This window comes from Lynx rufus, unplaced genomic scaffold (assembly GCF_022079265.1).
Source record: "Lynx rufus isolate CCGP_SWC_20201006 ecotype Redwood Valley unplaced genomic scaffold, mLynRuf1.p SCAF_15, whole genome shotgun sequence".
Taxonomy (NCBI): Eukaryota; Metazoa; Chordata; class Mammalia; order Carnivora; family Felidae; genus Lynx; species Lynx rufus.
Window position 1 is genome coordinate 33,269,248 of NW_025814829.1, and position 25,770 is coordinate 33,295,017.

Genomic DNA, 25,770 nt, shown 5'->3' on the forward strand with positions numbered 1-25,770 from the left:
ATAGTATAGACCTTCTTTGTACGAGGTTGAATATTTTTGCAGTATGAAGAAAACAGTACTTGTTTAAAATGAAATTTAAAAACCAAAGCAGAAAAGTTAGAGAAAGAATTGCTGTTTTGCATGGTGTGTGTGTGTGTGTGTGTGTGTGTGTATAATTTTATTTTAGAGATAGAGAGTGTGTGCGCGAGTGGGGGAGAGGGGCAGAGGGAGAGAGAGAATCTTAAGTAGGCTCCATGCTTAGTGCAGAGCCCGACACAGGGCTCAATCCCACCACCCTGGGATCATGACCTGAGCTGAAATCAAGAATCGGACACACCCGACTAAGCCACCCAAGTGCCCCAGCTACTTTATATTTTTAATTAACTATTATTATTTAATTTCAGACAGTTAACCATATTGGTTCAAACATATATTTGTTTGCCTTTGCATGACAGTTTGAGCTCTTTAATGGAAAAAGATTATTTGTTCAGATATCTGAACCTATGTAGTTTCACTGTGAGGTACACATTTAATTTTCCTTTCTCTTTAGATAATCGTATGGAAGAGATACAGTGACTTTAAGAAACTACACAAAGAACTATGGCAAATTCACAAAAACTTATTCCGACATTCAGAATTGTTTCCTCCATTTGCTAAAGGGATAGTGTTTGGTAAGTGACGATTTTGAAATTGTGACTTTAAAAAGTGATGATTGGCTAATCATGTGTATGTGCTGAACCCTGAAATACTGTACTGTGAAATCAAAAGCCCTTTATAAAGATCATTCACATCATGCAGCATGCACTTGAAGTTATTTTTTCATGTTCGTGGTATAGGTTGATTACTCAGAATGCATTTATTCTTCCCTTTTGTGAAACAACACCATACCAACAACTCCAACTCCGGCCCGTCAAGCAAATAAAAAATAAAAACATGTGGGAACACAACAAGAGATGATATTGTATTATAGTTCTGAAATTTGGGGATTTTGAAAAGTTTTCACTTTGTATATTTTTTCTGATACCTTCCTTATAATGTGAATGGTTGCACTTTGAGGCACCCAGCCAGGCCAGATGCGGACATTTTGGGATGGGCTCTGGGTATACTGATGGAGTAACACCTGTTAGGTTCGTGGCTTTGCAAGATGTTAACACAAAACTGAGGCACAGAGAGTCTCAGTCCTCTGTTCCTGCTTGCCCTGCTGCCGATGGTGTGTGTGTGATAGATACTTCAATGGCGCTCATGCTCTAGCAGATTCTGTTGCCAGTTCCTGCCTGCGGCTCCCTGCCTTCTGCTCTTGACATGCTGACACCACAGCAGAGAGTTTCCTGCTTATCAGTCCCAGCCTGCAGGTTCTTGTCCATCAACTTTGGCCTTCCTGCCATAGGACAGCTCTAGCTGGGGTAACCCAGCTAATTTTCTCATTCAGTGTGCCGCAGCCACACTATCTCTAGTGAGATGTGAACTCCAACTTGAGAAGGAGATGCTCCTTCCAACTCTTGCCTCTGGTTCTCTCCCTGAACTCTAGAGTATTCCTTAGAGTTCTCTGTTCTTCCCTTTTAGTAGTTAATCCTGTGCAAATAGTTAATAATTCTTTGTAAGACTTTCTCTGTTCAAATTGCTGTGTGGACTCCATTTTCGGGGTGGACCCTGGCTGCTGCAGAGACCATTATTTGGGTAGTAGATATACTCATTGCAAATCGCTTTTGTGTTCTTTCAGCAGATGGAGTCAGGAAACGTGCATTTATGCACATTGCATACATTGTACATACTTGACTCATGCACATCTGCATACATATGTGTATGAGCGATGTATACATTTATATACACTACATGTACATATTTTACAATTGTCTGTAATAGCTTTTCCCAACAAATTTTTGTATGTTCACTTCTATTCCTGCCCCCTTCATCCCCTAAGATTTTGGATTTCTGGTCTTGGTTAGAAATGTCTCCCAATTCCTCCATTTGCTCGTGAGATGATTTTTAGAGCTTAAAAAAATTAAAAAAAATTTTTTTTAATGTTTATTTATTTTTGAGAGAGGGAGACACAGAATCTGAAGCAGTCTCCAGGCTCTGAGCTGTCGGCACAGAGCCCGATACAGGGCTCAAACCCACGAACCGCAAGATCGTGACGTGAGCTGAGGTTGGATGCTTAACCAATTGAGCCACCCAGCCGCCCCTAAAAAAATTCTTTAATATCCATGTGGAATTTATATTTGAATGGGATGTCAGATAATACTTCATTTTTATGTTTCTTTCAGATGGATAGACATCTAAGGTATTTATTAAATAATATGTATTTTTCCCAATGAAATGGATGCCGTCTTCATTACACATTAACTTTTCGCATGCATTGCCACTAATTAAAAGTTTTTTCTTTTGTGGCATTTGTTTATGTTTATAGTAATACCTATTTCTGCACCATGTTGATTTTTGTGCAGTGGCTTTGTAGAGTATATTCTGATACCAGCTGTATTTCTCATTGACCTTGGGGAAATTGCTGCCTTTCAAGATAGGCCTGGAATTCCTAGGGTTTTTATATTGGTAATTCTAAGAAGCCATGCCAGTTATCTGTTTATTTCCTCTTAGCTTCAAGTTCCTTCTTTCATTTTCTGTTATACATGAATGGATTGGACTCTCTCAGAATTTTTCCTTTATAGAGTATGCTGTTCACAGTCGAGGATGCTGGAAGGGGCACTGAAGGAGGGTAAAGGGGCTTCTCTTCCATCTTCCAGTGTGCTATGAATTTTGTTTTTCTTTTTGCTCCCCCTGCACTGTTGCCAGAGGCATTTTGCCTCAGCTGTACACCTAAAGCACAGTCTGCCGATAAGCTTGCATCCCCAGCCAGTTTGGTGGCCACCAGGTCTATTGGAGGGTGGGCTTCTGACTCTCTGACTTCCTGAAGGTTGTTTCCCTCAGGCACTGTGAACCCCAGACCTTGTTGCTTTGCAGGTGAGCAGGCTCCTGATTCCCCCCTCTCCTGCATGCCTATTTGCCGGCCTTGGCCTGCCTTTACCCCAGAAACTTCCAACACAGACATTGTGTACTCCAGGCCTTGTGTTACTTTGCTTGTAAGTGGGCTCCCGGCATTGTGACTCTTGTGTTGCTCGTCTCCTAGTCTTGTCCCATGTGAACTCTGGAGGGGTCTTTCTTGCTTTCCTGGCACTGTGGCCCACCTCTGGCCCAAGAAATCCAGCTAACTTTAACTTCTCTCCCATTCAGTGACTACAACCACATCTTCTCCAGGAGGATCCCAATCCCAACTTTGGGGAGGGGTTCCCCTTCCAGGTTGTTCCTTCCTTGGATACTTTCCTTTTCCCTGGGGTATTCTTCAGAGTTTTAATAAGTTAAACTGTTGTCTAATAGTCTTTATATTAAGCTTCCCTTGTTCAAATTACTATGTGGATTTGGTCTCTACACTGACCCTACTGATGCTCTCTTTGATTTAGGAAGAAGTCTGAATGATTTGAAATTATCCAGTTTCCATCGGCTTGTAGTTTACATGGAATAGTGATTTTTTCAGGTTGATTGCAGGACCACAGTATTCACTGAGCTTTATTTACACTTGCTTCTGCAGGATATTTTGCATGTTTCACAACTCCTTGAGATCTGGGGACAAGATACAGAGACACATAATGGTATAGTAACATCAGTGGCATTTATGCCATTATTCCAGAATGGAGTGGCCATCAACAGCTTTTTTGCTACAATTCTTTAATGTTAACAGATACTTAATATCAACAATTCATGATAGGGGCGCCTGGGTGGCTCAGTCGGTTAAGCGTCTGACTTCGGGTCAGGTCATGATCTCACGGTTTGTGAGTTTGAGCCCCGTGTTGGGCTCTGTGCTGACAGCTCAGAGCCTGGAGCCTGCTTCGGATTCTGTCTCCCTCTCTCTCTGCTCCTCCCCACTCAGACTCTCTCTCTCTTGCTCGCTCTCTGTCAAAAATTAATAAACATTAAAAAAATTTCATGATCTATAATGATATCTTGAAATATAACTAATGTAAAGAGGTATCTGAGGTTCATAATTACAGAGGAAAGCATTTGTATTTTCTTAGGTGAAAAACAATTGAGGGATGTGGTCAGTAGCAATAGGACCATTAGTTTTGATGACACCATCGTTTTGTTCCCCTAGGAAGCATTAGGGGATCCATAAACTCTTGTTAATCTTTGCTTGCTTTTGGGTCTTGGAGCCCCAACATTCCATGGTGTTCACATTTTTGGTGCCTTCTGTTCATCGTTATTACCCAGTATCTATGGTTTCTTTCTTGTTTTCCTGACAGTTTTCGGATTAAAAGTATAGTTGTGTTTTGCCATTGAGCTGCTACCTCTTTGGACCATGGTTTTGCTGCTATTAAGAGTCTTCTTTGATTAATATCAACCCAACCATAATTATGTGGAAATTTAAAAAGCACACTTAATTCAAGAAACATTTTAAAAATAGGCACTGTGGGTATGATGACTCAGCTTCTGTCTTCAAACTTAGTCTTCTGCAGCTAAGTGAGCATTATGATCTAGAAGTTCTGAAAGAGAGGTTCTTTAGTATGTGGCATCCTTACCATCAAGTTTTTAAGTTTTGTGGTAGTCTACTTCTTTTAAAGATTTTTTAAAATTGAAGTACAATTGACATATAATATGACATGAATTTCAGGTGTACAACGTAGTGATTAAACATTTACATACATTATGAACTCCATGCAATGATAGTACCATCTGTCATCATGCAAAATTATTAAGATATTATTGACTGTATTCCCTATGTTATACTTTACATCCCTGTGACTTATTTTATAACTGGAAGTTTATACCTCTTAATCCCCTTCACCAAATATATTTTGCCTCTCTCTAAACTCCTTCCCCTCTGGCAACCACAGTTTTGTTCTCTGTATTTATGAATCTGTTTCTGTTTTGTTTGCTCATTTGTTTTTTAGATTCCATATGTAAGTGAAGTTGTACTGTAAATGTCTTTCTCTGACTTATTTCACTTAGCATACTACCCTCTAGGTTCATCTGTATTGTCATAACTGGCAAGATTTCATTCTTTTTTATGGCTGAGTAATATACCATTGTGTGTGTGTGTGTTTATGTACACCACATCTTTTTTTTTTATAGTTTATTTATTTTGAGAAACAGAGCACAGGAGGGGCAGAGAGAGAGAAAGAGAGAGAGAGAGAGAGAATCCATACTGCCAGTGCAGAGCCAGAAGTGAGGCTTGAGCTTACGAACCACAAGATCCATGACCTGAACTGAAATCAAGAGTTGGACACTTAACTGATGGAGCCTCCCAGGCGCCCTAATACCGCATCTTCTTTATAATTTCTTTGTTGATAGACACTTAGATTGCTTCCAGATCTTGGCTGTTATAAGTAATATTGAAATAAACATGGGGTGCATATTTCATTTTGAATTAGTGGTTTCATTTTCTTCAGATAAATACCTAGAATTGGAATTGCTGGATCTTATGGTGGTTCTATTTTTAATGTTTTAAAGAACCTCCACACTGTTTTCCACAGTGGCCGCACCATTTTACATTTCCACCAAAAGTTGTAAGAGGATTCCCTTTCCTCCACATCTTTGCCAATACCTGTTGTTTCTTGTCTTTTTGATCATAGCCCTGACAAGTGTGAAGTAGATATCTCATTGTGGTTTTGATGTGCATTTCCCTGATGATGAGTGATAAGCATCTTTTCATGTGTCTGTTGGCTATCTGTGTGTCTTCCTTGGAAATATGTCCACTTAGATCCTCTACCCATTTTTTTAACTGTATCATTTATTTTTTTTGGTGTTGAATTGTATGAATTCTTTATCTATTTGGGATATTAACCCCAGTGACACCCTACTTTAATTATGATGATGCAAATAATTAAAAAAATTCCCCAATCTGAGGAGTTTTAAGAATCATGCTTCTGAACTCACACCAAAAGGTGTTCTTGGTATATTCTAAAAAATAAGAAACCTCCCTCATACTTAGCTGTCTTTTCCTCCCTCTTTCTCTCTGTTTCCTAGACACAACTGTGTGATTAGAGGCTGCTTTATTCTCACTTATGTCAGGACCAAGCCTGACACATAATTGCCTAAAAAATAAGTTGAACAAAAAGAATGAGTTAGGATTTAAGAGACGAAGTAGTTATATGCAGTGAGATCATTGAAAGTCAATCTCAAGGCAAAAATTAAAAAGTTAGGTTATACTTAGTATGGGGATATAAATGCACAACAGGAAGAGTATAAATTTGCAGTTTTTGGAAGTCAGTTTAAAATACATCTTTTTTGGGGCGCCTGGGTGGCTCAGTCGGTTAAGCGTCCGACTTCGGCTCAGGTCATGATCTCACGGTTCGTGAGTTCGAGCCCTGCGTCAGGCTCTGTGCTGACAGCTCAGAGCCTGGAGCCTGTTTCAGATTCTGTGTCTCCCTCTCTCTCTCTCTGACCCTCCCCTGTTCATGCTCTGTCTCTCTCTGTCTCAAAAGTAAATAAACGTTAAAAAAAAAAAATTTACAAAAAAAAAATATATCATTTTCTAACAACGCTGTTTTTAGTAAATTTTACTACATATCTGTTCTCACCTCTGCATAAGAGATATTTATTAATGAAAAAAGATATTTATCAATGATTGTTAGATGTTTTAGTCTCAGAAGTCTCCTTAGCAATCTTAAAAATACTGTTTATGTAGTTGGACCTGTTAATATTTATTAGAAATTTAAAAATATTATTGTATAAAATGAAAAATAGAGTATATTACATGTTAATATTTTTTTTATTTAAATTAAAAAAAATTTTTTAACCTCTATACCCAACGTGGGGCTCAAACTCATGACCCTGAAATCAGGAGTTGCTGCTCTACCAAGTGAGCCAGCCAGGCCTCCTCTGTATATTAATATTTTTATGAAAAATAGCTTTTCCAAAGGAAAAAAATTGTAAGAATGGCATTAACTTACATTTGTGAGTTAGTGCTTGGATCAAGAAAAGACAGCTAGATTTTCATATTTGCTTCTGGATCCACTTGGTGGTGACACATTGCTTTAATTGAAGTATATGGAGAAAATTCAGGGTCATGCAGACGATGTAGTTGAAAAAGGGAGGAGTATTTTAATAGCTTTTCAGATAATTGAAGATACCCCCAAACTTAGTAAGTGGTAATTTCTTAAAAGTTTAGTTGCGTTATGGAATCTGAAATCCTATCAACAAACCTTTGGTACTTTGTTATATTAGAATTCATTATTTCGGACTTTGTTGTATTAAAATTCATTAATCTGTCTTAAATTTGAATGCATCTTTTACCTGTGCATGAGCTTGTAATATCATGCGTTGGTCACGCGAAAAATATCGGTTCCCTTAGTTATGCAGATGTTGCATATGTTGACCCATTTAATTGTATAATATCCCCGAATGGTTAATAGTACCACAGATCTTTATTTATTTATTTCAATATATGAAATTTTTTGTCAAATTGGTTTCCATACAACACCCAGTGCTCATCCCAAAAGGTGCCCTCCTCAATACCCATCACCCACCCTCCCCTCCCTCCCACCCCCCATCAACCCTCAGTTTGTTCTCAGTTTTTAAGAGTCTCTTATGCTTTGGCTCTCTCCCACTCTAACCTCCTTTTTTTTTTTTTTTCTCCTTCCCCTCCCCCATGGGTTTCTGTTAAGTTTCTCAAGATCCACATAAGAGTGAAACCATATGGTATCTGTCTTTCTCTGTATGGCTTATTTCTTTTTTTTTTTTTTTTTTTTTTTTAAAGAAATCAACGTTTATTTATTTTTGGGACAGAGAGAGACAGAGCATGAACGGGAGAGGGGCAGAGAGAGAGGGAGACACAGAATCGGAAACATGCTCCAGGCTCTGAGCCGTCAGCCCAGAGCCTGACGCGGGGCTCGAACTCCCGGACCGCGAGATCGTGACCTGGCTGAAGTCGGACGCTTAACCGACTGCGCCACCCAGGCGCCCCAGTATGGCTTATTTCACTTAGCATCACACTCTCCAGTTCCATCCACGTTGCTACAAAAGGCCATATTTCATTCTTTCTCATTGCCACGTAGTATTCCATTGTGTATATAAACCACAATTTCTTTATCCATTCATCAGTTGATGGACATTTAGGCTCTTTCCACAATTTGGCTATTGTTGAGAGTGCTGCTATAAACATTGGGGTACAAGTGCCCCTATGCATCAGTACTCCTGTATCCCTTACCACAGATCTTTAAAGGAAATATTTTAAGTATTAGAAAGCTGTCAAGCTTGCAGCGACTTAATGCCTTGAATTCCATCACTGACAACAATGCTATTGGTAGTTTTCCTTGAGGATTGGGTCCACTTTATTTATGTGGGTTTTTTTCTAATTTTTATTTTTTCTTAATGTTTATTTATTTTTGAGAGAGACAGAATGCGAGTGGGTTAGGGGTAGAGAGAGAGGGAGACGCAGAATCCGAAGCAGGCTCCAGGGACTGAGCTGTCCGCACAGAGCCCGACGTGGGGCTCGAACTCACGGACCGCGAGATCGTGACCTGAGCCGAAGCCGGACGCTCATCTGACTGAGCCACCCAGGCACCCTGTTTATGTGGGTTTTGTCTTGTTTTGTTTTGTTTTGAGGAAGTTTCTGCCAGATATCCAAATCTCAATGGTTGTAGTTTTTTTTTTTTTTCTAGAAATGATCTCAAGAGTTGAAATTTAGTAAAGTTAATAATTTTTATTGCTTCATCAAGGTCATTCTTAAGTGAAACTGGCATTTAAAAATTTTTTTAGTCTGAGTGAGTAGCAGTCAGGAGTATGGTGATTACTAGTAAGTACAGTTTGGTGCCATTGTCTTGATTCATGCTCCGAGGTTTGCAGTTTTACTGCCACTGCTTTTAGTTGATCTGTGCAGATGTCGATGTGGTGAAAAATGCAACTGTTGTCTTAATAGTATTATGAAAATGGTTCTGACCTTGTCGATCCCTTGCAAGGCCTTTAGGGAACCCCAGCAGTCTGCAGATCACATTTTTTTTTTTTTAATTTTTTTTTTTTTCAACGTTTATTTATTTTTGGGACAGAGAGAGACAGAGCATGAACGGGGGAGGGGCAGAGAGAGAGGGAGACACAGAATCGGAAACAGGCTCCAGGCTCCGAGCCATCAGCCCAGAGCCTGACGCGGGGCTCGAACTCCCAGACCGCGAGATCGTGACCTGGCTGAAGTCGGACGCTTAACCGACTGCGCCACCCAGGCGCCCCTGCAGATCACATTTTGAGAATGTACACACACACAATTGTGTGCACACATGGGTACATGCATATGTGTGTTCTTTGCAGCGTTTTCATAGAAGAAAACTGCACATAAGCTGAATTTTCTCATTATGTGATTGTACAGATATGCCATAATGTTTAGCCAATTAATGGACTTATTTAGCTATTTGAAATATACTGGTGTGGAAAGATGTCCAAGCTATATTTTTTAGACACAGACAACAAATGTTGCACAGCAGTACATTTGGTGAGATCCCATCTGTGTTTGAATAGACATACATAATTGTGTGAAGACATAATCTGCACACATTTGTGTAATGTATGGACTCCCTCAGGGTGTGGGAGGAAGGAAATTTTATTTTATACCTTCTGTACTGTGGAATTTAACTGCATCCGTATATCTTTAATATTGGGAGGTACACAGCCCAGCTTCTTAAACAAACGCTTGTCACTGAGTGAAAGGGAGTGGTTTCTAAACCGGTCGAGATTTGTGGCTGCTGTTGCTGTCGCTAATGGATTATCTTCAACTTTTCTCCACATCCTTACATATTGTAGAATGAACGTTTCTTATTAATCTTAATAAGTAAGCAATTTATCTCTCTTAGTAAATGGTACAGTCCATTTGTAATACTTGATAACTGCAGTGAACCCTGCAGGCAGCAGCTGTGGTTGGGGTGGGGGTGGATTGTTGGTTAATCGTCTATATTTTTAACTCCTCTCACATTTTTAGTATGTAAACTTCAGTAGCAAAAGAGAATCCTGTCGCAATTTACACAACCATCAAAAATGTAGTGACTATTCTCGTGGTATAGTGAAAAAAAGAACATGCCTTTTGGAATCAGATGGCTTTAGGCCCAGATCTTCTAACCATTATTTACTAGCAGTGTGGTTGTATACAAATTAACATCTGAGTCTATTTTCTTATTGTTAAGATCGGGATGATACCTTTGTGTTCTGTGGATTATCTGCCATGTGTCTAGCTCAGTGCTCGACACATACCTGCTATTGTTAGCTATCCTCTGTTGCTCAGTTTACCTCTAATGTACCTCTGGTGCTCAGTTTACCTCTAATGCTCTCTTGTGTTTCTGACTTTAGTGTTGTACTGCTCTGCTGTGAACTTTCTTGTTAGCCTCTCAGACCATAAGATGTCTCCTTACTTAGGAAGTTTTCCATTTCCTTTAGGCTTAGTTGTTTTCCCCTTCCAGTTGTACATCTCACCGGTAGGTATATCACTGGACTTATTTTTTTCAATTGTTTTTAATTTGCAGAATTTTTAAGATTACAGAAAAACCTGCAGAAGAATAGTGTGGTAAATACTTTTATACCTTCGGCCCTAGTCCATCGATTGTTAACAATTTGCCACATTTTTTATAACTCTCTATGTATCTCTTGTTTTCTTTCTGAACCATTCAAGTTGCAGATATTGTAACATTTCACCCCTGCGTTTCATGTATCTATCCCCTATAACCATAATCCCATATCACACTCAAGAAATTTAACACTGATACAATGATATTATCACATATGCAGTTCATATTCATATTTCCTCAGTTGTTCTAAAAATGTCCTTTTTAGGTTTGTTTTTGGATCTAGGATCATGCCTCTAGGATAATCTAGAGTATTCCTGTACATTTTTTGTCTTTCATGACAATGACATTTTTAAAGTGTGTAAGACATTTGTTTTGTAGGTTTCAAAGTCTCCACCTGTCTGATTGCTTTCTCAGGACTAGATCATTGTTTTGTTTGTTTTGTTAGATCTGTTATCACACTTTGATTTCCTATGAGAAAGAGAAAAGCAGTTCCTGACAGCTAAGAGAGAATTGGCCTGGTGCTACCTATTCATTTGACCTTGGTGTTTCCTAGAGTTGGTCTGGCATTCACATCTAGGCTGTGGTGTTCTCCTGTTGAACATAAGCAGTTTCACAGAAACATTAGACAGGGTCACTCTGTGTCCTTGGATCAAGACAAAAGCAAGACCATAGACAAGATCATGTCTGAACACAGACAAAAACATCAACATTGGTAAAGTCACAAAAATGATCAAGCATATCTTCATCCTTGCTACCGTAAGTGACTATTGCTTCTTTATAAATTATAGCCTTAGCTTCTCTTCATTCTTCTTGCCTCATAGTAAGATTTATTAAAATTAGGATTATAGAATTAGATAGAATTCATAGAACCATAGAGTTATCTCTACTTTCCAACAGAATCAACACCAAAGCCCCTACTTCTTTAAACCTTTCCCGAAAGTACCTAACACAAGCCCGTATCCTGTAAATCCATTCTAACACCCTCTTCATGAAATCCTCCAGGGTTCCCAATGGCATTCATTTTCCCTCGTTACAAGGAGTAATTAATCCAGCTCATTCATTTACAGGTATATTCTTGGTGCTGTTGACTAGAGAGAATTCACACCCAAGAACCTTGGCCTCTCGGGGTGCCTGGGTAGCTCAGTCGGTTGAGTGTTGGACTCTGATTTTGGCTCTGGTCATAATTCCAGGGTCATGGGATGGAGCCCTGTGTTGGGCTCTGCACTGAGCATAGAGCCTGCTTGAGATACTCTCTCTCTCCCTCCCTCTCTCTCTCTCTCCCCCTCTCCCCGTCCCCTCTTCCCGTCCCCTCTCCCCTCCCCACTTCCCTTCCTCTCCCCTCTCCCCAACTAGCATATGTGCTCTTTCTTTCAAAAAAATAATTAAAAATAATATTAAAAAAAAAAAAAAGAATCTTGACCTCTCTTTGTTTTTACCCTGAATGAATTTTTGATTCAGTTAAGAATCAGCATCAAGCTTTTCTTTTTTTTTTTTTTTTTTTTTTTAATTTTTTTTTTTTTCAACGTTTATTTATTTTTGGGACAGAGAGAGACAGAGCATGAACGGGGGAGGGGCAGAGAGAGAGGGAGACACAGAATTGGAAACAGGCTCCAGGCTCTGAGCCATCAGCCCAGAGCCCGACGCGGGGCTCGAACTCCCGGACCGCGAGATCGTGACCTGGCTGAAGTCGGACGCTTAACCGACTGCGCCACCCAGGCGCCCCAGCATCAAGCTTTTCTAGCTAGTTTCTTACTGGTCAAGGACAGCTTTTCGTTCCATATAACCAGTTTTTGATTGTTGACATTTGCATTTTTAAAAAGTTGTAAGCTCTGATATCCGGATGTTGTTCTACATAGAAAAAAAAAAAAGAATATTCCAAAGATAGCTTATAAATCAAAGAGAGACACCCTTATTTCCAGTGATTTACCAGCTTAAATAGAATGTTTGAATCTAATTTTTCCTCCCACAGCTTTTAATAAAGAAAGCATTGTTGGGTAATTGGGAGTGGGGGACTGGCTTATATATAATGTATACGTACTCACACACGAATAATATACTATTTAATATTGCACAGGGGCGCCTGGGTGGCTCAGTCGGTTAAGCATCCAACTTTGGCTCAGGTCATGATCTTGCGGTCCGTGAGTTCGAGCCCCGCGTCAGGCTCTGTGCTGACAGCTCAGAGCCTGGAGCCTGTTTCAGATTCTGTGTCTCCCTCTCTCTCTGATCCTCCCCCGTTCATGCTGTCTCTCCCTGTCTCAAAAATAAACGTTAAAAAAAATTAAAAAAAATATATTGCGTAGGAAACCTTCTTATGAAAAGTATGTTTTGCATTTTGTATTGCAAATTACTTATAATTTTTCTACTCTGTTCACAGGAAAATAAACATTGACCCTGTGAATGGAAATAAAAAGTGGTGATAAAGAAGTACCTGTTTATGATTTCTCATTGTTGCTGCTTTCAAGTGCAGTTTAGATGATACTAAAGGACCAACAACTAGAGAATAGCCAGTAGGGTGTTGGCTACCATTAGGATGCCTGTTGGATCTTGCTACTTTTTAAAAAAAATTAAAAAAAAAAATTTTTTTTTTTTTTTTTTTTTTTACGTTTATTTATTTTTGAGACAGAGAGAGACAGAGCATGAACGGGGAGGGTCAGAGAGAGGGAGACACAGAATCCGAAACAGGCTCCAGGCTCTGAGCCATCAGCACAGAGCCTGACGCAGGGCTTGAACTCCCGAACCGCGAGATCATGACCTGAGCCAAAGTCGGACGCGTAACCGACTGAGCCACCCAGGCACCCCAAAAATTTTAAAATTAGGTGCCTTTGTTAAATACATTAAGGCCAGTAGTTATTCGATTAAAATTCATCTGCTTCTTTTTTGTTTATGTTACAAATAGTATTTTTTGTTACTGTTATTCTGAAATATCTTAAGAACAAAGAAGTGAGCATGTTCTTTCATCGTATTTGTTCTGATGGTAGGATTCAGTGTAATTGAACCTTTTAATACATAAGCCTTTATTTTTGGTTGTGTTCCATTCTGAAAAATATTTTAATTCATTTCTGCTTGTCCAAGTTTAGTGGAATGGAAATGCATAGATCAATAGAAGTACAACAAAGATGTGCTTTAATCTTTTTGGAAGTTGATACACTCATTGCTTGTATTTTAGTCTAGCTTAATAGGGAGGTTGGATGAATCATTGATTACACTTAGGATTGAAGCTCCCAAATTCATATGTATTTGTTTTAGCTACTAGATAATTTTTTTAGGATGTCATTACAAAGTAGCGAGTTTTCTATTACAATTTCTCAACAAGTACATAGTGCATTTAAAGATAATATCAGGTAGTCTTGTGGGTTAAAGTATAGTACGATTTTTTTGTACATTTCCTGGATTTTTCTATAGATGTTCACAAAATTATTAATACTCATAGGCACTGGAATTAACTTTTTTGTTTAAAGCTTAAACATATTGGACTTTAATCATAAGTACCATTGTATTCTTAGTTTCTTATTTAGACAAGAAGGAATAATGGATATTTAACTGTTATTTTAACCTGTTTGGCCAGTAGATTTTTCCCAAGACTGAATAACCTAGATTTTTTTCAGGCCAGAAAATTTGCTTTACGGGTAGGGGCTCTTGGAAGTTTGTTTCCAGATAATATTATTGTTAGACAAACTAGCACATCATTTTAGATTTTTATTGGGAGAATTGAGTTTAATTGAATTGTTGCATATGACACGCGAACTAATAGAAACATAGATTTAGCATAACATATATTAGGTTTGGTTTCTTATGACAAAACTTAAAACCAGATAGAGGTCAATTTCTTATGGTATGAGATCCAAAGGTAGCTTTAGGCAGGGCAGCTCTACAGTAATCAGGAATCCAAGTTCCTGCCTTGTTGCTCTGTCATTTTTAACCTCCCATGTCATAGTCCTTCCTAGAAAGGGACAAGGAAAAAGAAGACCAGGCTATCTCTTAAAGAGATTTTCAGGACGCCACAATATAACTTTTTTGTCTGTTATTGGCCAGAACTCAGTCCATGTCCACATATATCTGCTGCAAGGCAAGCTGGCAGTTTAGTGGTTTCTTTTTTTTTTTTTTTTTTTTTTTTTTAAATTTTTTTTTTCAATGTTTTTATTTATTTTTGGGACAGAGAGAGACAGAGCATGAACGGGGGAGGGGCAGAGAGAGAGGGAGACACAGAATCGGAAACAGGCTCCAGGCTCCGAGCCATCAGCCCAGAGCCTGACGCGGGGCTCGAACTCACGGACCGCGAGATCGTGACCTGGCTGAAGTCGGACACTTAACCGACTGCGCCACCCAGGCGCCCCAGTTTAGTGGTTTCTTGAGGGGGTGGGAGTTGCCATGTCCGCTGTTAGAAATTGGGGATTATTTTACTAAGGAAGAAGGTATGAACAGATACTGGGCTGGCAACTGGCAGCCTGTTGTATAGTATAAATAAAGCAGCGTTTTGAATGTTAGAGATCCTCTAATTGACTGCCGCTTGCCGGTTAACCTTTACTGGGCTCTGGGCTCTTTGATGATGCTGATAAAAGTTAGGGACTCATTCCCTAGGAAGATGTAGCTGTGGACACATGCGTGGAATTTTGTAGGATTGCTGTCTTTGGAACTCATCCATTAAGGCAAGCAGTTTATTTATGGATCACTGTTAAGATTTTTTTATTAATGAAAAATGACTGTCTTCTAGGAAAGAATGTTCTACTGTTAAAAGACCGTTCTTTCTCACTGACATAGTCAAGTATGAGTTAATTAGCAGGCTCTGTATGCTAGATATTGTGATGATACTTCAACATTCAGAGGCATCGTGATTAATTTCTTAAGTGCTAGTTATGTGCCTGTCGTGGGACTGGAAGTCTTAAGTACATTGTTTGTTTTCTCCATTTTACAAATGAAGAAATTATCTAAGATTTTATAGCTAGTGAGTGAGAGAGCTGGAATTTACACCCAGGTCTAACTCTAAAACCATTTCTGTTAGTTTTCATGAAGTAGACACTTCCCCATAAGCATGAGACGCATTGAGCTGAGGGTATTTAGCGGTTCAGTGTCAAATTCTTGTCTTGGTTTACATAATGAGGAATCTCTTTGTGCCTCAGTTTTCTGTTAACGTTTTGCAGAGCCACTTAAAATGTGATGGTGCTCCTCTTTTTATTTTGTATTTTTTAAGCCTGAATTGCAATCAGTATGATACGTGAGCTATGACAAATGTCAACTGGTAATCTGATCTAAGAGTAGTACAGAATAATCATATTTTAAAATGTCTTATCAGCATTCAAATTGCATATAGCATTGAAAAAAATTCTATGAAAACCACCTCTCGATCACCTTGTAAATCAGAGCTCACTGGTGCTGTGAGTACTGTCTTTCTTTCCATAAGCCTGCTGTCACGCGCACATGGAGTTTGGCTTAAAAGCTTTTTGCTTCAAGCTGAGGGTTTTGACCCCACTGATATACAGATGTTCTCATAATTTCCTCTCTTCGGCTCCTTTATAAATCAAAAAGAGTGGGAAAAGGGAAAATTATATGAGTAATTACAGTATGAAATTACTGTGGAAAACCATTTCATTTCTTTATAACTCTCTTTTCAACTTGAGTTTCAAATCACCAGCTTCTTAAACGTTAAGTTTCTTACATTGACAGGCCTTTGACTATGGCTGCACCACTGATTTATCAGTTGACACTTCTGCCTTTTGTTTTATGAGAAACATTATTTTCTTTCTTATTGAGAGTACCTCTGACTCCAATTGTGCAGACTTGACTTTAGAAGACTGTGTAGTAAGGCAGTGATAGGCCTGTCACTTCTTTCTGATCTGTGAACGTAAACTTTCACTAACTGACGTTTGATCCTTCCTTCCTTAAGTCTTGATTCTTATTTCATTCTAGGACGATTTGATGAAACTGTCATCGAAGAGAGAAGACAGTGTGCAGAAGATTTGCTACAGTTCTCTGCCAATATCCCCGCTCTTTATAACAGTAAACAGCTTGAAGATTTTTTCAAGGTTTGACAGTCTTCCTGAAATATTTTGTACTTTATTAAATATTTCTGTTTTCTAATTTGTCGTAAGGCAGGATTCAAGTTTGTTTTTTTTTTTTACAAAACGTCACTTACTATTGGATTTCATTACTCACTGAAATAAGTAGAAGTTAGTAGCTAAACAACAATGTCTTTGGCATATCTTCTGATTTTAGTGTAGAAATGGATAAGATTTTTGATTCATAGGTTTTAAAAAATTGGTGCAGAGGGCTTAGAGATTATCTCATTCACTCTATCATAATTGAAATACATTAAAAAAATTTAAGTATCATGAAATTTCAGTTGCTGCCTTCACTTTTCGAGGTGTCTTTCAGTGGTAGACTCTTTGGGATAGAAACCACTGTAAGTTGATACGCAATTTGTTATAATTGTACTACTTTGTATTAGAGATAGACCAAAAATGGTCACTATACAATTTTAGAGAAGTAGGTTAGTATAAATTATAGTACCAGAATCATTGGATATGAGTATTTTCAGTTTCTTGACATGTAAGGTTTTCATTCTGAGTTCTTTATCATTTTAATTAAAAAATTTTTTAATGTTTATTTATTTTTGAGAGAGAGAGAGAGAGAGAGAGAGAGAAAGCGGGGGAGGTGCACAGAGAGAGGGAGACAGAGTCAGAAGCAGGCTTCAGGTTCCAGGCTAACAGCACAGAGCCTGATGCAGGGCTTGAACCCACAAACTGTGAGGTCATGACCTGAGCCAAAGTCTGACCCTCAACTGACTGAGCCACCCAGGTGCCCCATGAGTTCTTTATAATTTTATATAATTTTACAGTTTTCTGATTTATTCTGCATTGAACCTGTGCAAGTCGTCAGTTGGTATCAATGTCTTTAATGACCACAGTTTTCCTATTGCCTTTAGACTTCTAGAAAAAAGCTAGGTGATTGTGCCATACTTGTTTTTTTCCTTCTGTGTGTAAATGTAATTTATTTGCATAAATGCAGTTTGTTAGAACATACAGCCAGTGAGGTATATGAGTAGTGGGAGTTTTAAATTTCCTGATGGCAGTGGATCTACCAAAGGAAAATATTTTTTATGAAAAATATTTTATGAAAATAAAATATGAAAATATTTTAATTTACTGAAGAGAGTTGATGTTTTGCAAAATATTACAGACTTATGACTTTACAGTAATAAAAATAGTAATAGGAAAGTTTATAGTAACAAGATTTCTAGTGATTGACTTCGTTGCTTAATTTTTCATTACTGTGTGAACTAGGCCAAGATGAGGAATGTGGCTTTGTTTATGGTATACTGCAGATCTTTAGGCTAGAAGGCCAAATCAAATTGGTACAGTATTTGCCCTTTGTTGTTCTTGGTTACAACCATATCTATGTGGCAAGGAGTCTATGCTTATAGAAAAAGGCAGCTTTATTAAGCAAGAAGGATATGACTTCATAGAAGTTGTGAAAAGCAGTCATGCAAATTATCACATGCCAAGGGCTAAAAAAAATCAGTCTAGGAAAATAGGAGTCAGATCTTAGACCTTGAAGAATTTAAATAAAAGTTACCTGTTCATTCTGTTTCCTTTGGGACTGGCAATTCCTGATTATAACTGCTGCTGGATGATACTTACTTTTTAGGCTTTGTGCAGTGAGAGACAGAAGAAGAGAAAAGAATACATTGGGCACTTCAAGGGAAATCAAGCTAGTTTTAGAAAATGTGTTAGAAATACTTTAGGTAGTCTGCTGGGCAAGAGAGGGATACTGATTGGGTATTATCACAGCAGTAGTAGTCAGTCTCTAAATAAACAACGAAAAAAGCTTAACCGTATTAACTGAAACAAGAAAGGGGTGTCTTTGTCTCTTACAACGGGAAGTTGAGTGAGGAAGATAGGATGTCGCTGGCACAGAGCTCAATAATGTCCTCCAGAGCCTTAGCTTTAGCTTCCTTGTTTGGGGCGTGAAAGGAAAAGGGCCAATAAATGAATGCATGCCAATTTTTAAAAGCTTTCCTAGACATTCTGCCTAGAGGTAGTCCTTCTTACATCCAGTAGGCCAGAACTGGGTTACAGGACTGTCCGTAGCTTCAGAAAAGTCTGGGTGTGTGACTCTTTTGGCTTTCTAGTTCTGATTGTGGATGAAGGTATGAACGGGAGTTTTTGGGTAGTCAGGTCACAGGGTGTGCTACAATAACGTGTAGGTTTTTTGTTTGTTTGTGTGTTTGTTTGTGGAAACATTGATGGTATTTACCACATTGCAAATGACCACATAGTCAAATGATTTGATTTTTTTTTTTTAACATACACAGGAGTAGAAGGAGTGCTACAAAGTGCTAGAATGAGCCTCTGTTACTCATTACTCATCTTAAAAAATTACCAGTTTATTGCCAAATGTTTTTCATCTATACCTTTCCATGTGTATTCTTTGCTGTTTATGTATATGTATGTATGTTTGTATGTATATATGCATTTACAGTTTTATTGACATACTTTAAAATTTACCAATTGTAAGTGTACCATTCAGTGATTTTCAGTAAATTTATAGAGTTGTGCAACTGTCACATTTCTGCCACCTAAGCAAGTTTCTCTGTGCCCCTTTACTGGCAGTCTCCTTTTCCAGCCCCGTCCCTAGGTAACTACTTACCTGTTTTCTGACTATAGATTTACCTTTTCAGGACATTTCAATCACACAGAATCACACAGTATGTGGTCTTTTATTCTGGTTTCTTTCACTTAATGTTTTCACATAATGTTTTGAGTTTTATCCACATTCTATCACCTATCAGTCTTCTGTTCCTTTATGTCGCTGGAAAGTATTCTGTTATATAGATCATACTACGTTTTGTTTATCCATTGGCAAATTGACAGACATTTGGTTTGTTTTCAGTTTTTTGGGCCTTTGTCTAGTATTGCTGCCAACAAATCTGTGTGTAGATATATGTTTTCATGTCTCTTGGGTAGATTCTGAAGAGTGGAATTGCTGGGTCTTATGGTAATTTTATGTTTTTAAGAAACTGCCAGACTGTTCTCCAGAGTGACCATACTGTTTTAGATTCCCCAGCAATGTATGAAGGCTCTGGTTCTTACTCAATTTCACCAACACTTAGTATTGTATGATTTTTAAATTTATAGTTTTTCTAGTATGTATATCGTGGTATTTCACTGTAGTGTTATTTCCATTTCCTAATGGCTAATGATGATGAGCTTGTTTTCAAGCTCAAGTTTATTTCTTCAAGTTTATTCAAGTTTATTTCTTGACTTTTGACGTCTTCTATTGATCTGTGTGCCTTTTTTTATTACAGTACTGTATTGTCTTGATTATTGTAGTTTTATAACAAGTTTTGAAATTGGATAGTGTAAGTTGTCTCACTTTATTCATACTTTTTCAGAATTGTTACAGTGATTTCGAATCCTTTGAATTTCCATAAAAATTTTAGCATCAGCTTGTCCATAACAACAAGAAATTCTGATGGAATTTTGGTTGGAATTGTATTAAGTCTATAGTTTGGGGAAAATTATTATTTTAACAACATTGTCTTCGAACCCATGAACATGAAATGACTCCATTTATTTAGGCGTTCTTTAATTAGTCTCAGCAGTGTTTTACAGTTTTCAGTGTATAAGTCTGGCCCTTCTTTGGTTAAAATTACTCTAAGCATTTTATGCTGTCGTGAGTGGTTTACAGGTTTAATCCATGTTGTAGCATGTATCAATACTCCATTCCTTTTTGGTGCCTATATAGTATTCCTTTGTATGGCTAGTGGATATACTACATTTTGTTTTTCCATTCATCTATTGATGCACATTTGGGTTGTCTCTCCCTTTTGGTTATTATGAATGATGTTGTTAATGACTTTTGGCATATAAGTTTTTTGTGTGGACATACCTTTTCATTTCTCTTAGGTATATACATAGTATTGGAATTGATCTGGGAGGATTTCAAATTTTAATTCAGTTTATTTACTTGTTATAGGTCTATCATGGTATTCTCCTTCTACTTGAATCAACTTTGGTAACTTGTCCCTTCCCAGGAATTTTTCATCTAAATTGTGTAATTTGTTGGCATAAATTGTTCATAGTATTCCCCCAGAATGCCTTTGATTTCTATGGGTATGTTAGTGATGTCCCTCTTTCATTCATGATTTTGGCAATTTGTATCTGGTGTATTTTTTTCTTGGTCAGTCTACCTAAAAGTTTGATATTTTTGTTGATTTTTTTCAAAAGACCAACTTGGTTTCATTACTTTCTCTCTATTTTCTCTATTTTATTTTGATTTCTGCTCTAAACTTTATTTCTTTCCTTTTGCTTGCTTTGGATTTACTTTGTTCTTTATCTAATTCTTTAGTTCCTTAAAGTGGAAGTTTAGATTACTGATTTGAGATGGTTATTCTTATCTAACATGGGTGTTTACAACTATAAATTTTTCTTTTAGCACTACTTGCGCCTCATCCCATAGCCTTTTACACTTTGTTTTTATTTTTATTCAGTTTAATGCATTTTCTGCTTTCGTGATTTTTTTCTGTAGACTCTTTGGTTATTTAGAAAAGTGTTCTTTAATTTCCAAGTATTTGTTAATTTTTAAAGTTTCTCTTATTGTTGAATTCTAATTTTGTTTTCTTGTGGTCGTGGTCAGAATGCATGTATGATTTCAGTTCTTTTAAATATATTGAGACCTGATTTATTTCTTAGCATATGAACTATCCTGGAGAATGTTGCATGTGTGCTTGGAAGGAGTGTATATTCTGTTGTCAGGTGGAATTTTATGTACATTTTAGTTAGTTCAAGTTAGTTGTTAGTGATCTTTAAGTCTTCTGTATCTTTGCTAGTTTTCTGTCTAGTTCTGTCAATTATTAAGAGTAAGATATTGAAACCTCCAGTTAATTGTTGAAGTTTCTTTCTTTTTCCTTTTTCTTTTTTTAATGTTTATTTATTTTTGAGAGAGAGAGAGAGAGAGAGAGAGAGTCGGTTAAACGTCCGACTTCGGCTCAGGTCATGATTTCCCGGTGAGTTCGAGCCCTGTGTCAGTCTCTGTGCTGACAGCTCAGATCCTGGAGCCTGCTTCCGATTCTGTGTCTCCCTCTCTCTCTCTGCCTCTTTCCCACTCATGCCTCTGTCTCTTTCTCTCTCAAAAGGAAATAAACATTAAAAAAAATTTAATTGGCAGTGTGTAACTGCTGATATCTCTTCTCAATTTTAAATTTTTATTGTATTTTTAAACCTTGCTAACTAGGGGTTAGTCCTATAACAGCATAGCTTAGTGGTCAGCCAGTGATTGGTCTTTGTATTTAAACACTTTGTTCCAGTATATGCTTCTTCCATATGCTGATGTTTCTTGATATATTTTCAGAGTTCAGGCAGTTTTTAAGTTTGCCCTGGATTTTGTTTATCTTTGAGATCTCTTGCATTTCCTCTGTGTGTGTGCGCACCATTGTGGTTTGTTGGGGATTTGTAGATAGCTTGATTCTTCTCTAGTCTCTCCTGTATGGGTGAGTAGAGAGCTTGTTAAGAACCCGTATGGTTGTGTACTTTCTGTAGCTTCCTGTGAAATGTCTGGCTAATACGCTGGTCCTTTGCTTGCTGGAACCTCATGCTTGCTGAGCCACTGTGCATTGGTGCTGGGATCGCTACTATTACTGATAATACTGCTTGGGGTGGACGACTTCTGTGCTTCAGTCCAAATCATGCTTGCCTCCTCTGCAAGTGAATCTGTTGAATTTCAAGGCTTGTCTTGCCCTTGTATAATTATCATGGGAACCCAGCTGGGACAGAAGGTGGGAGCAAGAATACCACAGGCTCCCACAGTTCTTACCTGTGATTTTGTGGTTTTTTATGGGTAACCACTTCTTCATTCGTTATATGTTTTTGGTCAATTTCCAGAGCACTCAAATGGTCGTTTTGACATTTTTCTCCAGTTATATCATTGTCTTTTGGGGAGAGCATTTGCTGATCTACTTATTCTATTATACCTGGACTCCTTCACCCCTAGGTTGACATTTCATTAACAAAAAACTTTGAGATGCTGTGTAATAAATTTCTTTCTACTGCATAGTAAAGAACGCCTAGTGGTTAATGTTTTTGATCGAGAGATTAAAATAGCAATTAATCTAGAGATTTAATGTAGAGATTAAAATACAATTGTGGCGTATTTCTCCACTACTTACCTTGAGTTGCTATGGAAAGTTTTTTATTATTTTGTTTAATTAAAGATTTATTCTGTATTTGTTGTTTATTAAATGAAGTAAATAAAATTTCTCTAAGATGGTGAGCTAAAATAGCTTTTTGTATTCTTTAGTATTGTGTTTTTATTTTATCTTGTGAACAGATCTATATCAGCTAATATTAACAAATAAAAAATGAGTGCTTATGTTGTTCTAAACACTTTACATGTATAAAGTCTTTTAGTCCTGACAACATATTAAGTTATAAATAATAATTCCATTTTATAGATAGGTAACAAAGTCCACATCTCTGATAGTAGAAGAGGTAGTTAATGGTTGAAAGGCACTTTCTGTAAACTGAGATTATAAATAAAATCAGCTTTGTCTGGTAAAATTCTCAGAATATTTGCAGATTTGCTTAAGATTTGGTTTATGGCTTAGTCTAAAATAGAGACTCTTCTTTTTTGGAGAAAAATTCAGATACAAACTGTGATTTGAATATGTTAATTCACAAATAGAATAAAGTGTATAAATTCTTGCTTCTAAAGGGAATAATTGTTTTTAAAGTTTCAGTTCATTTAACACTCTGGGAAGTAAAATTTGGTAATTTTAGAGGAACCATTTCAAATTTCTCTTTCTTAAAGATAAGCTGGTAGGGAGACTTTTGATTATAACTAAAGATAGTTAGTTAGTATAGATAGTATAGTGCTGAAGGAGAGAGGAAAAAGAGGTCTTGTATTTTTCGTGGGTTTTACTATCCTGGTAGTAGTGTTTGGGGACATAGAACTGTGGGTGGAAGGTAGAATGAAAGATGTTACGGAGCAAAAGAGCTATTATTTTAGTTATAATTATTTAAGGATTTTAAGTCCTTATACTCATGATTGAAACAGTCGTAAAACCACAGCACAAAACATACCAGCACCACTTTCTTGATAAATAGCATTTTCTAGTTGCACACGGAGTGAGAGAAAACAGTTTTTTGAAGGTTGAATTTGCAAACCTAGATACAGAATTAAAATAATGGTCACATAAGGAATCAAAATAGTTTTTATATTTTATTAAAATATAGTTATTTTATAGTTATTAAAAATGTGTTGCTTTGGGGCACCTGGGTGGCTTAGTCAATTAAGTGTCCGACTTTGGCTCAAGTCATGATCTCATGGTTCGTGGGTTCGAGCCCCGTGTCAGGCTCTGTGCTGACAGCTCAGAGCCTAGAGCTTGCTTCAGATTCTGTGTCTCTCTCTTTCTCTGCGCCTCCCCCATTCATGCTCTCTCTCTGTCTCTCAAAAATAATAAATAAATGTTTAAAAAATGTGTTGCTTTAATACAAATATCTTAGGTTTGTTTAGTTTTATATTATGTCTAAATAGGTTTCAAATTTAGGGTGCTTCTGGAATCACTGAGGTGCTATGTGATATATGTTAGTTTTTAATTTGATAAAATTAAATGACTTCTAATAGAGTCCCATCATTTATCACTAAATAGAATGACCAGACACTAAGGATGTTGAGTAATAGTCTGTAGCTGGTGTGTGTGTGTCTGTGTGTGTTTTCTGCATTTTTTAAATGAGTACTTTATTTTTTTATTTTTTTATTTTTTTAATTTTTTTTTTCAACGTTTATTTATTTTTGGGACAGAGAGAGACAGAGCATGAATGGGGGAGGGGCAGAGAGAGAGGGAGACACAGAATCGGAAACAGGCTCCAGGCTCTGAGCCATCAGCCCAGAGCCTGACGCGGGGCTCGAACTCCCGGACCGCGAGATTGTGACCTGGCTGAAGTCGGACGCTTAACCAAGACTGCGCCACCCAGGCGCCCCTTAAATGAGTACTTTAGATAGGTTTTTATACATATGCTTTTATAAAAAGGCACATGATATAAACATGATAATATTCCTTTTGAATTCGCATTGGTTAATGCTAGATTTTAATAATAGATTGTTTCTGTTTAATTTACAGAAAAATTGTGAGGAAAATATAGTGCTTTTCTGTATACCCCTTTCCCTTTCACAGAGATTCCCCTATTATTAACATCTTGCATTGGTGTGGTACATTTTTTACAGTTGATGAATCAATATTGATATTTCTATTGATTTTTTAAAAGCAAATGTAATCTGGTTTAACAGATGAATGGTTTCTGTAATCCTTATACGTACTCAGTTGAGATAACTATTGTTAATTTATTACTCATTTAAAAATAAAACCCTTACTGACAATGGTACACAATTATTCTTCTCTTTTTAGGGTGGAATAGTTAATGATGGTTCTGAATTGATTGGACCTGCGGAAGCTTATTCGGATTCCCTTGTTGATAGCTTTCCGGAGTGTAGTACTGAAGGTAGGATATTTTAATTTTTTTTCATTGCAGTGGTTTTGACTGCAGAAGACTATAAATCGTATTTGAATTGCAAAAGAATAGATGGCTGTAGGAATTGGAGAGTATTTTATCAATTCTAAGATGCTTTTTGTTCTTCACGTTTTAGTAGTATCACCTAGTATCACTTGGTGCGTGATATTGGGTTGATGATACCTTCTTACATTTAATTGACAGCTTTTTTCTTTCTTAGTGATATATAAAATAATGATTTATCCTACATCTAATGGCATATTAGATTTGATGAAATATGGCATAATAAGTGTTCAGAATTTATATTGTCTGGTGTAAGAATACCTTGCTAAAGTTTATTTAGCAGCATCTGACTTTTAGACAATTAATTTCAAAACTGGCTTTAAAAGTTTAGTCATGTTCCTAGAAAGAGTAAACCTAAGGCAGTTCTAGTGTTTTTAGTATGTTTTATAATAACATAAGTCTAAACCAAAGCAGTTTTTTAAATTCTAATCACTTTAATTCAAGAATGCATAATCTCTTGTTTTATTCCTTTGTTAAGCCATCCTTGAATTTTTATGAAGATTTAAAATACATACATTTTGGTCTTTAGATTTCCTTAGCTAGTTTTCATCCAGGGAAGATTTTGGAATGAAAAAAAAAAAAAAAAGATTTGGGGATAGGGAGGGAGAGTCTTTAAAAATAGGTAATTAGATTTGTTTGAAGTGGCTTAGGTTTGGTTTATATAAAAGTAAAATCATAGACTAGCTATTTCTTGA

The 25,770-nt window shown here is 37.2% G+C and overlaps 1 protein-coding gene across 4 annotated transcripts in view; it reads left to right on the forward strand.

The window, feature by feature from the left end:
• Positions 1 to 25,770, forward strand: part of RPS6KC1 (ribosomal protein S6 kinase C1) — a 179,752-nt gene that overhangs the window by 18,374 nt on the left and 135,608 nt on the right. For 3 of the 4 annotated variants that reach the window (XM_047076832.1, XM_047076833.1, XM_047076834.1), the window contains exons 3-5: positions 530 to 650; positions 16,416 to 16,531; positions 24,910 to 25,003. In XM_047076832.1, coding sequence (XP_046932788.1) covers positions 530 to 650; positions 16,416 to 16,531; positions 24,910 to 25,003 — 331 coding nt within the window. The remainder of the gene's footprint in view (positions 1 to 529; positions 651 to 16,415; positions 16,532 to 24,909; positions 25,004 to 25,770) is intronic. The other variant, XM_047076837.1, reaches the window with a different exon arrangement.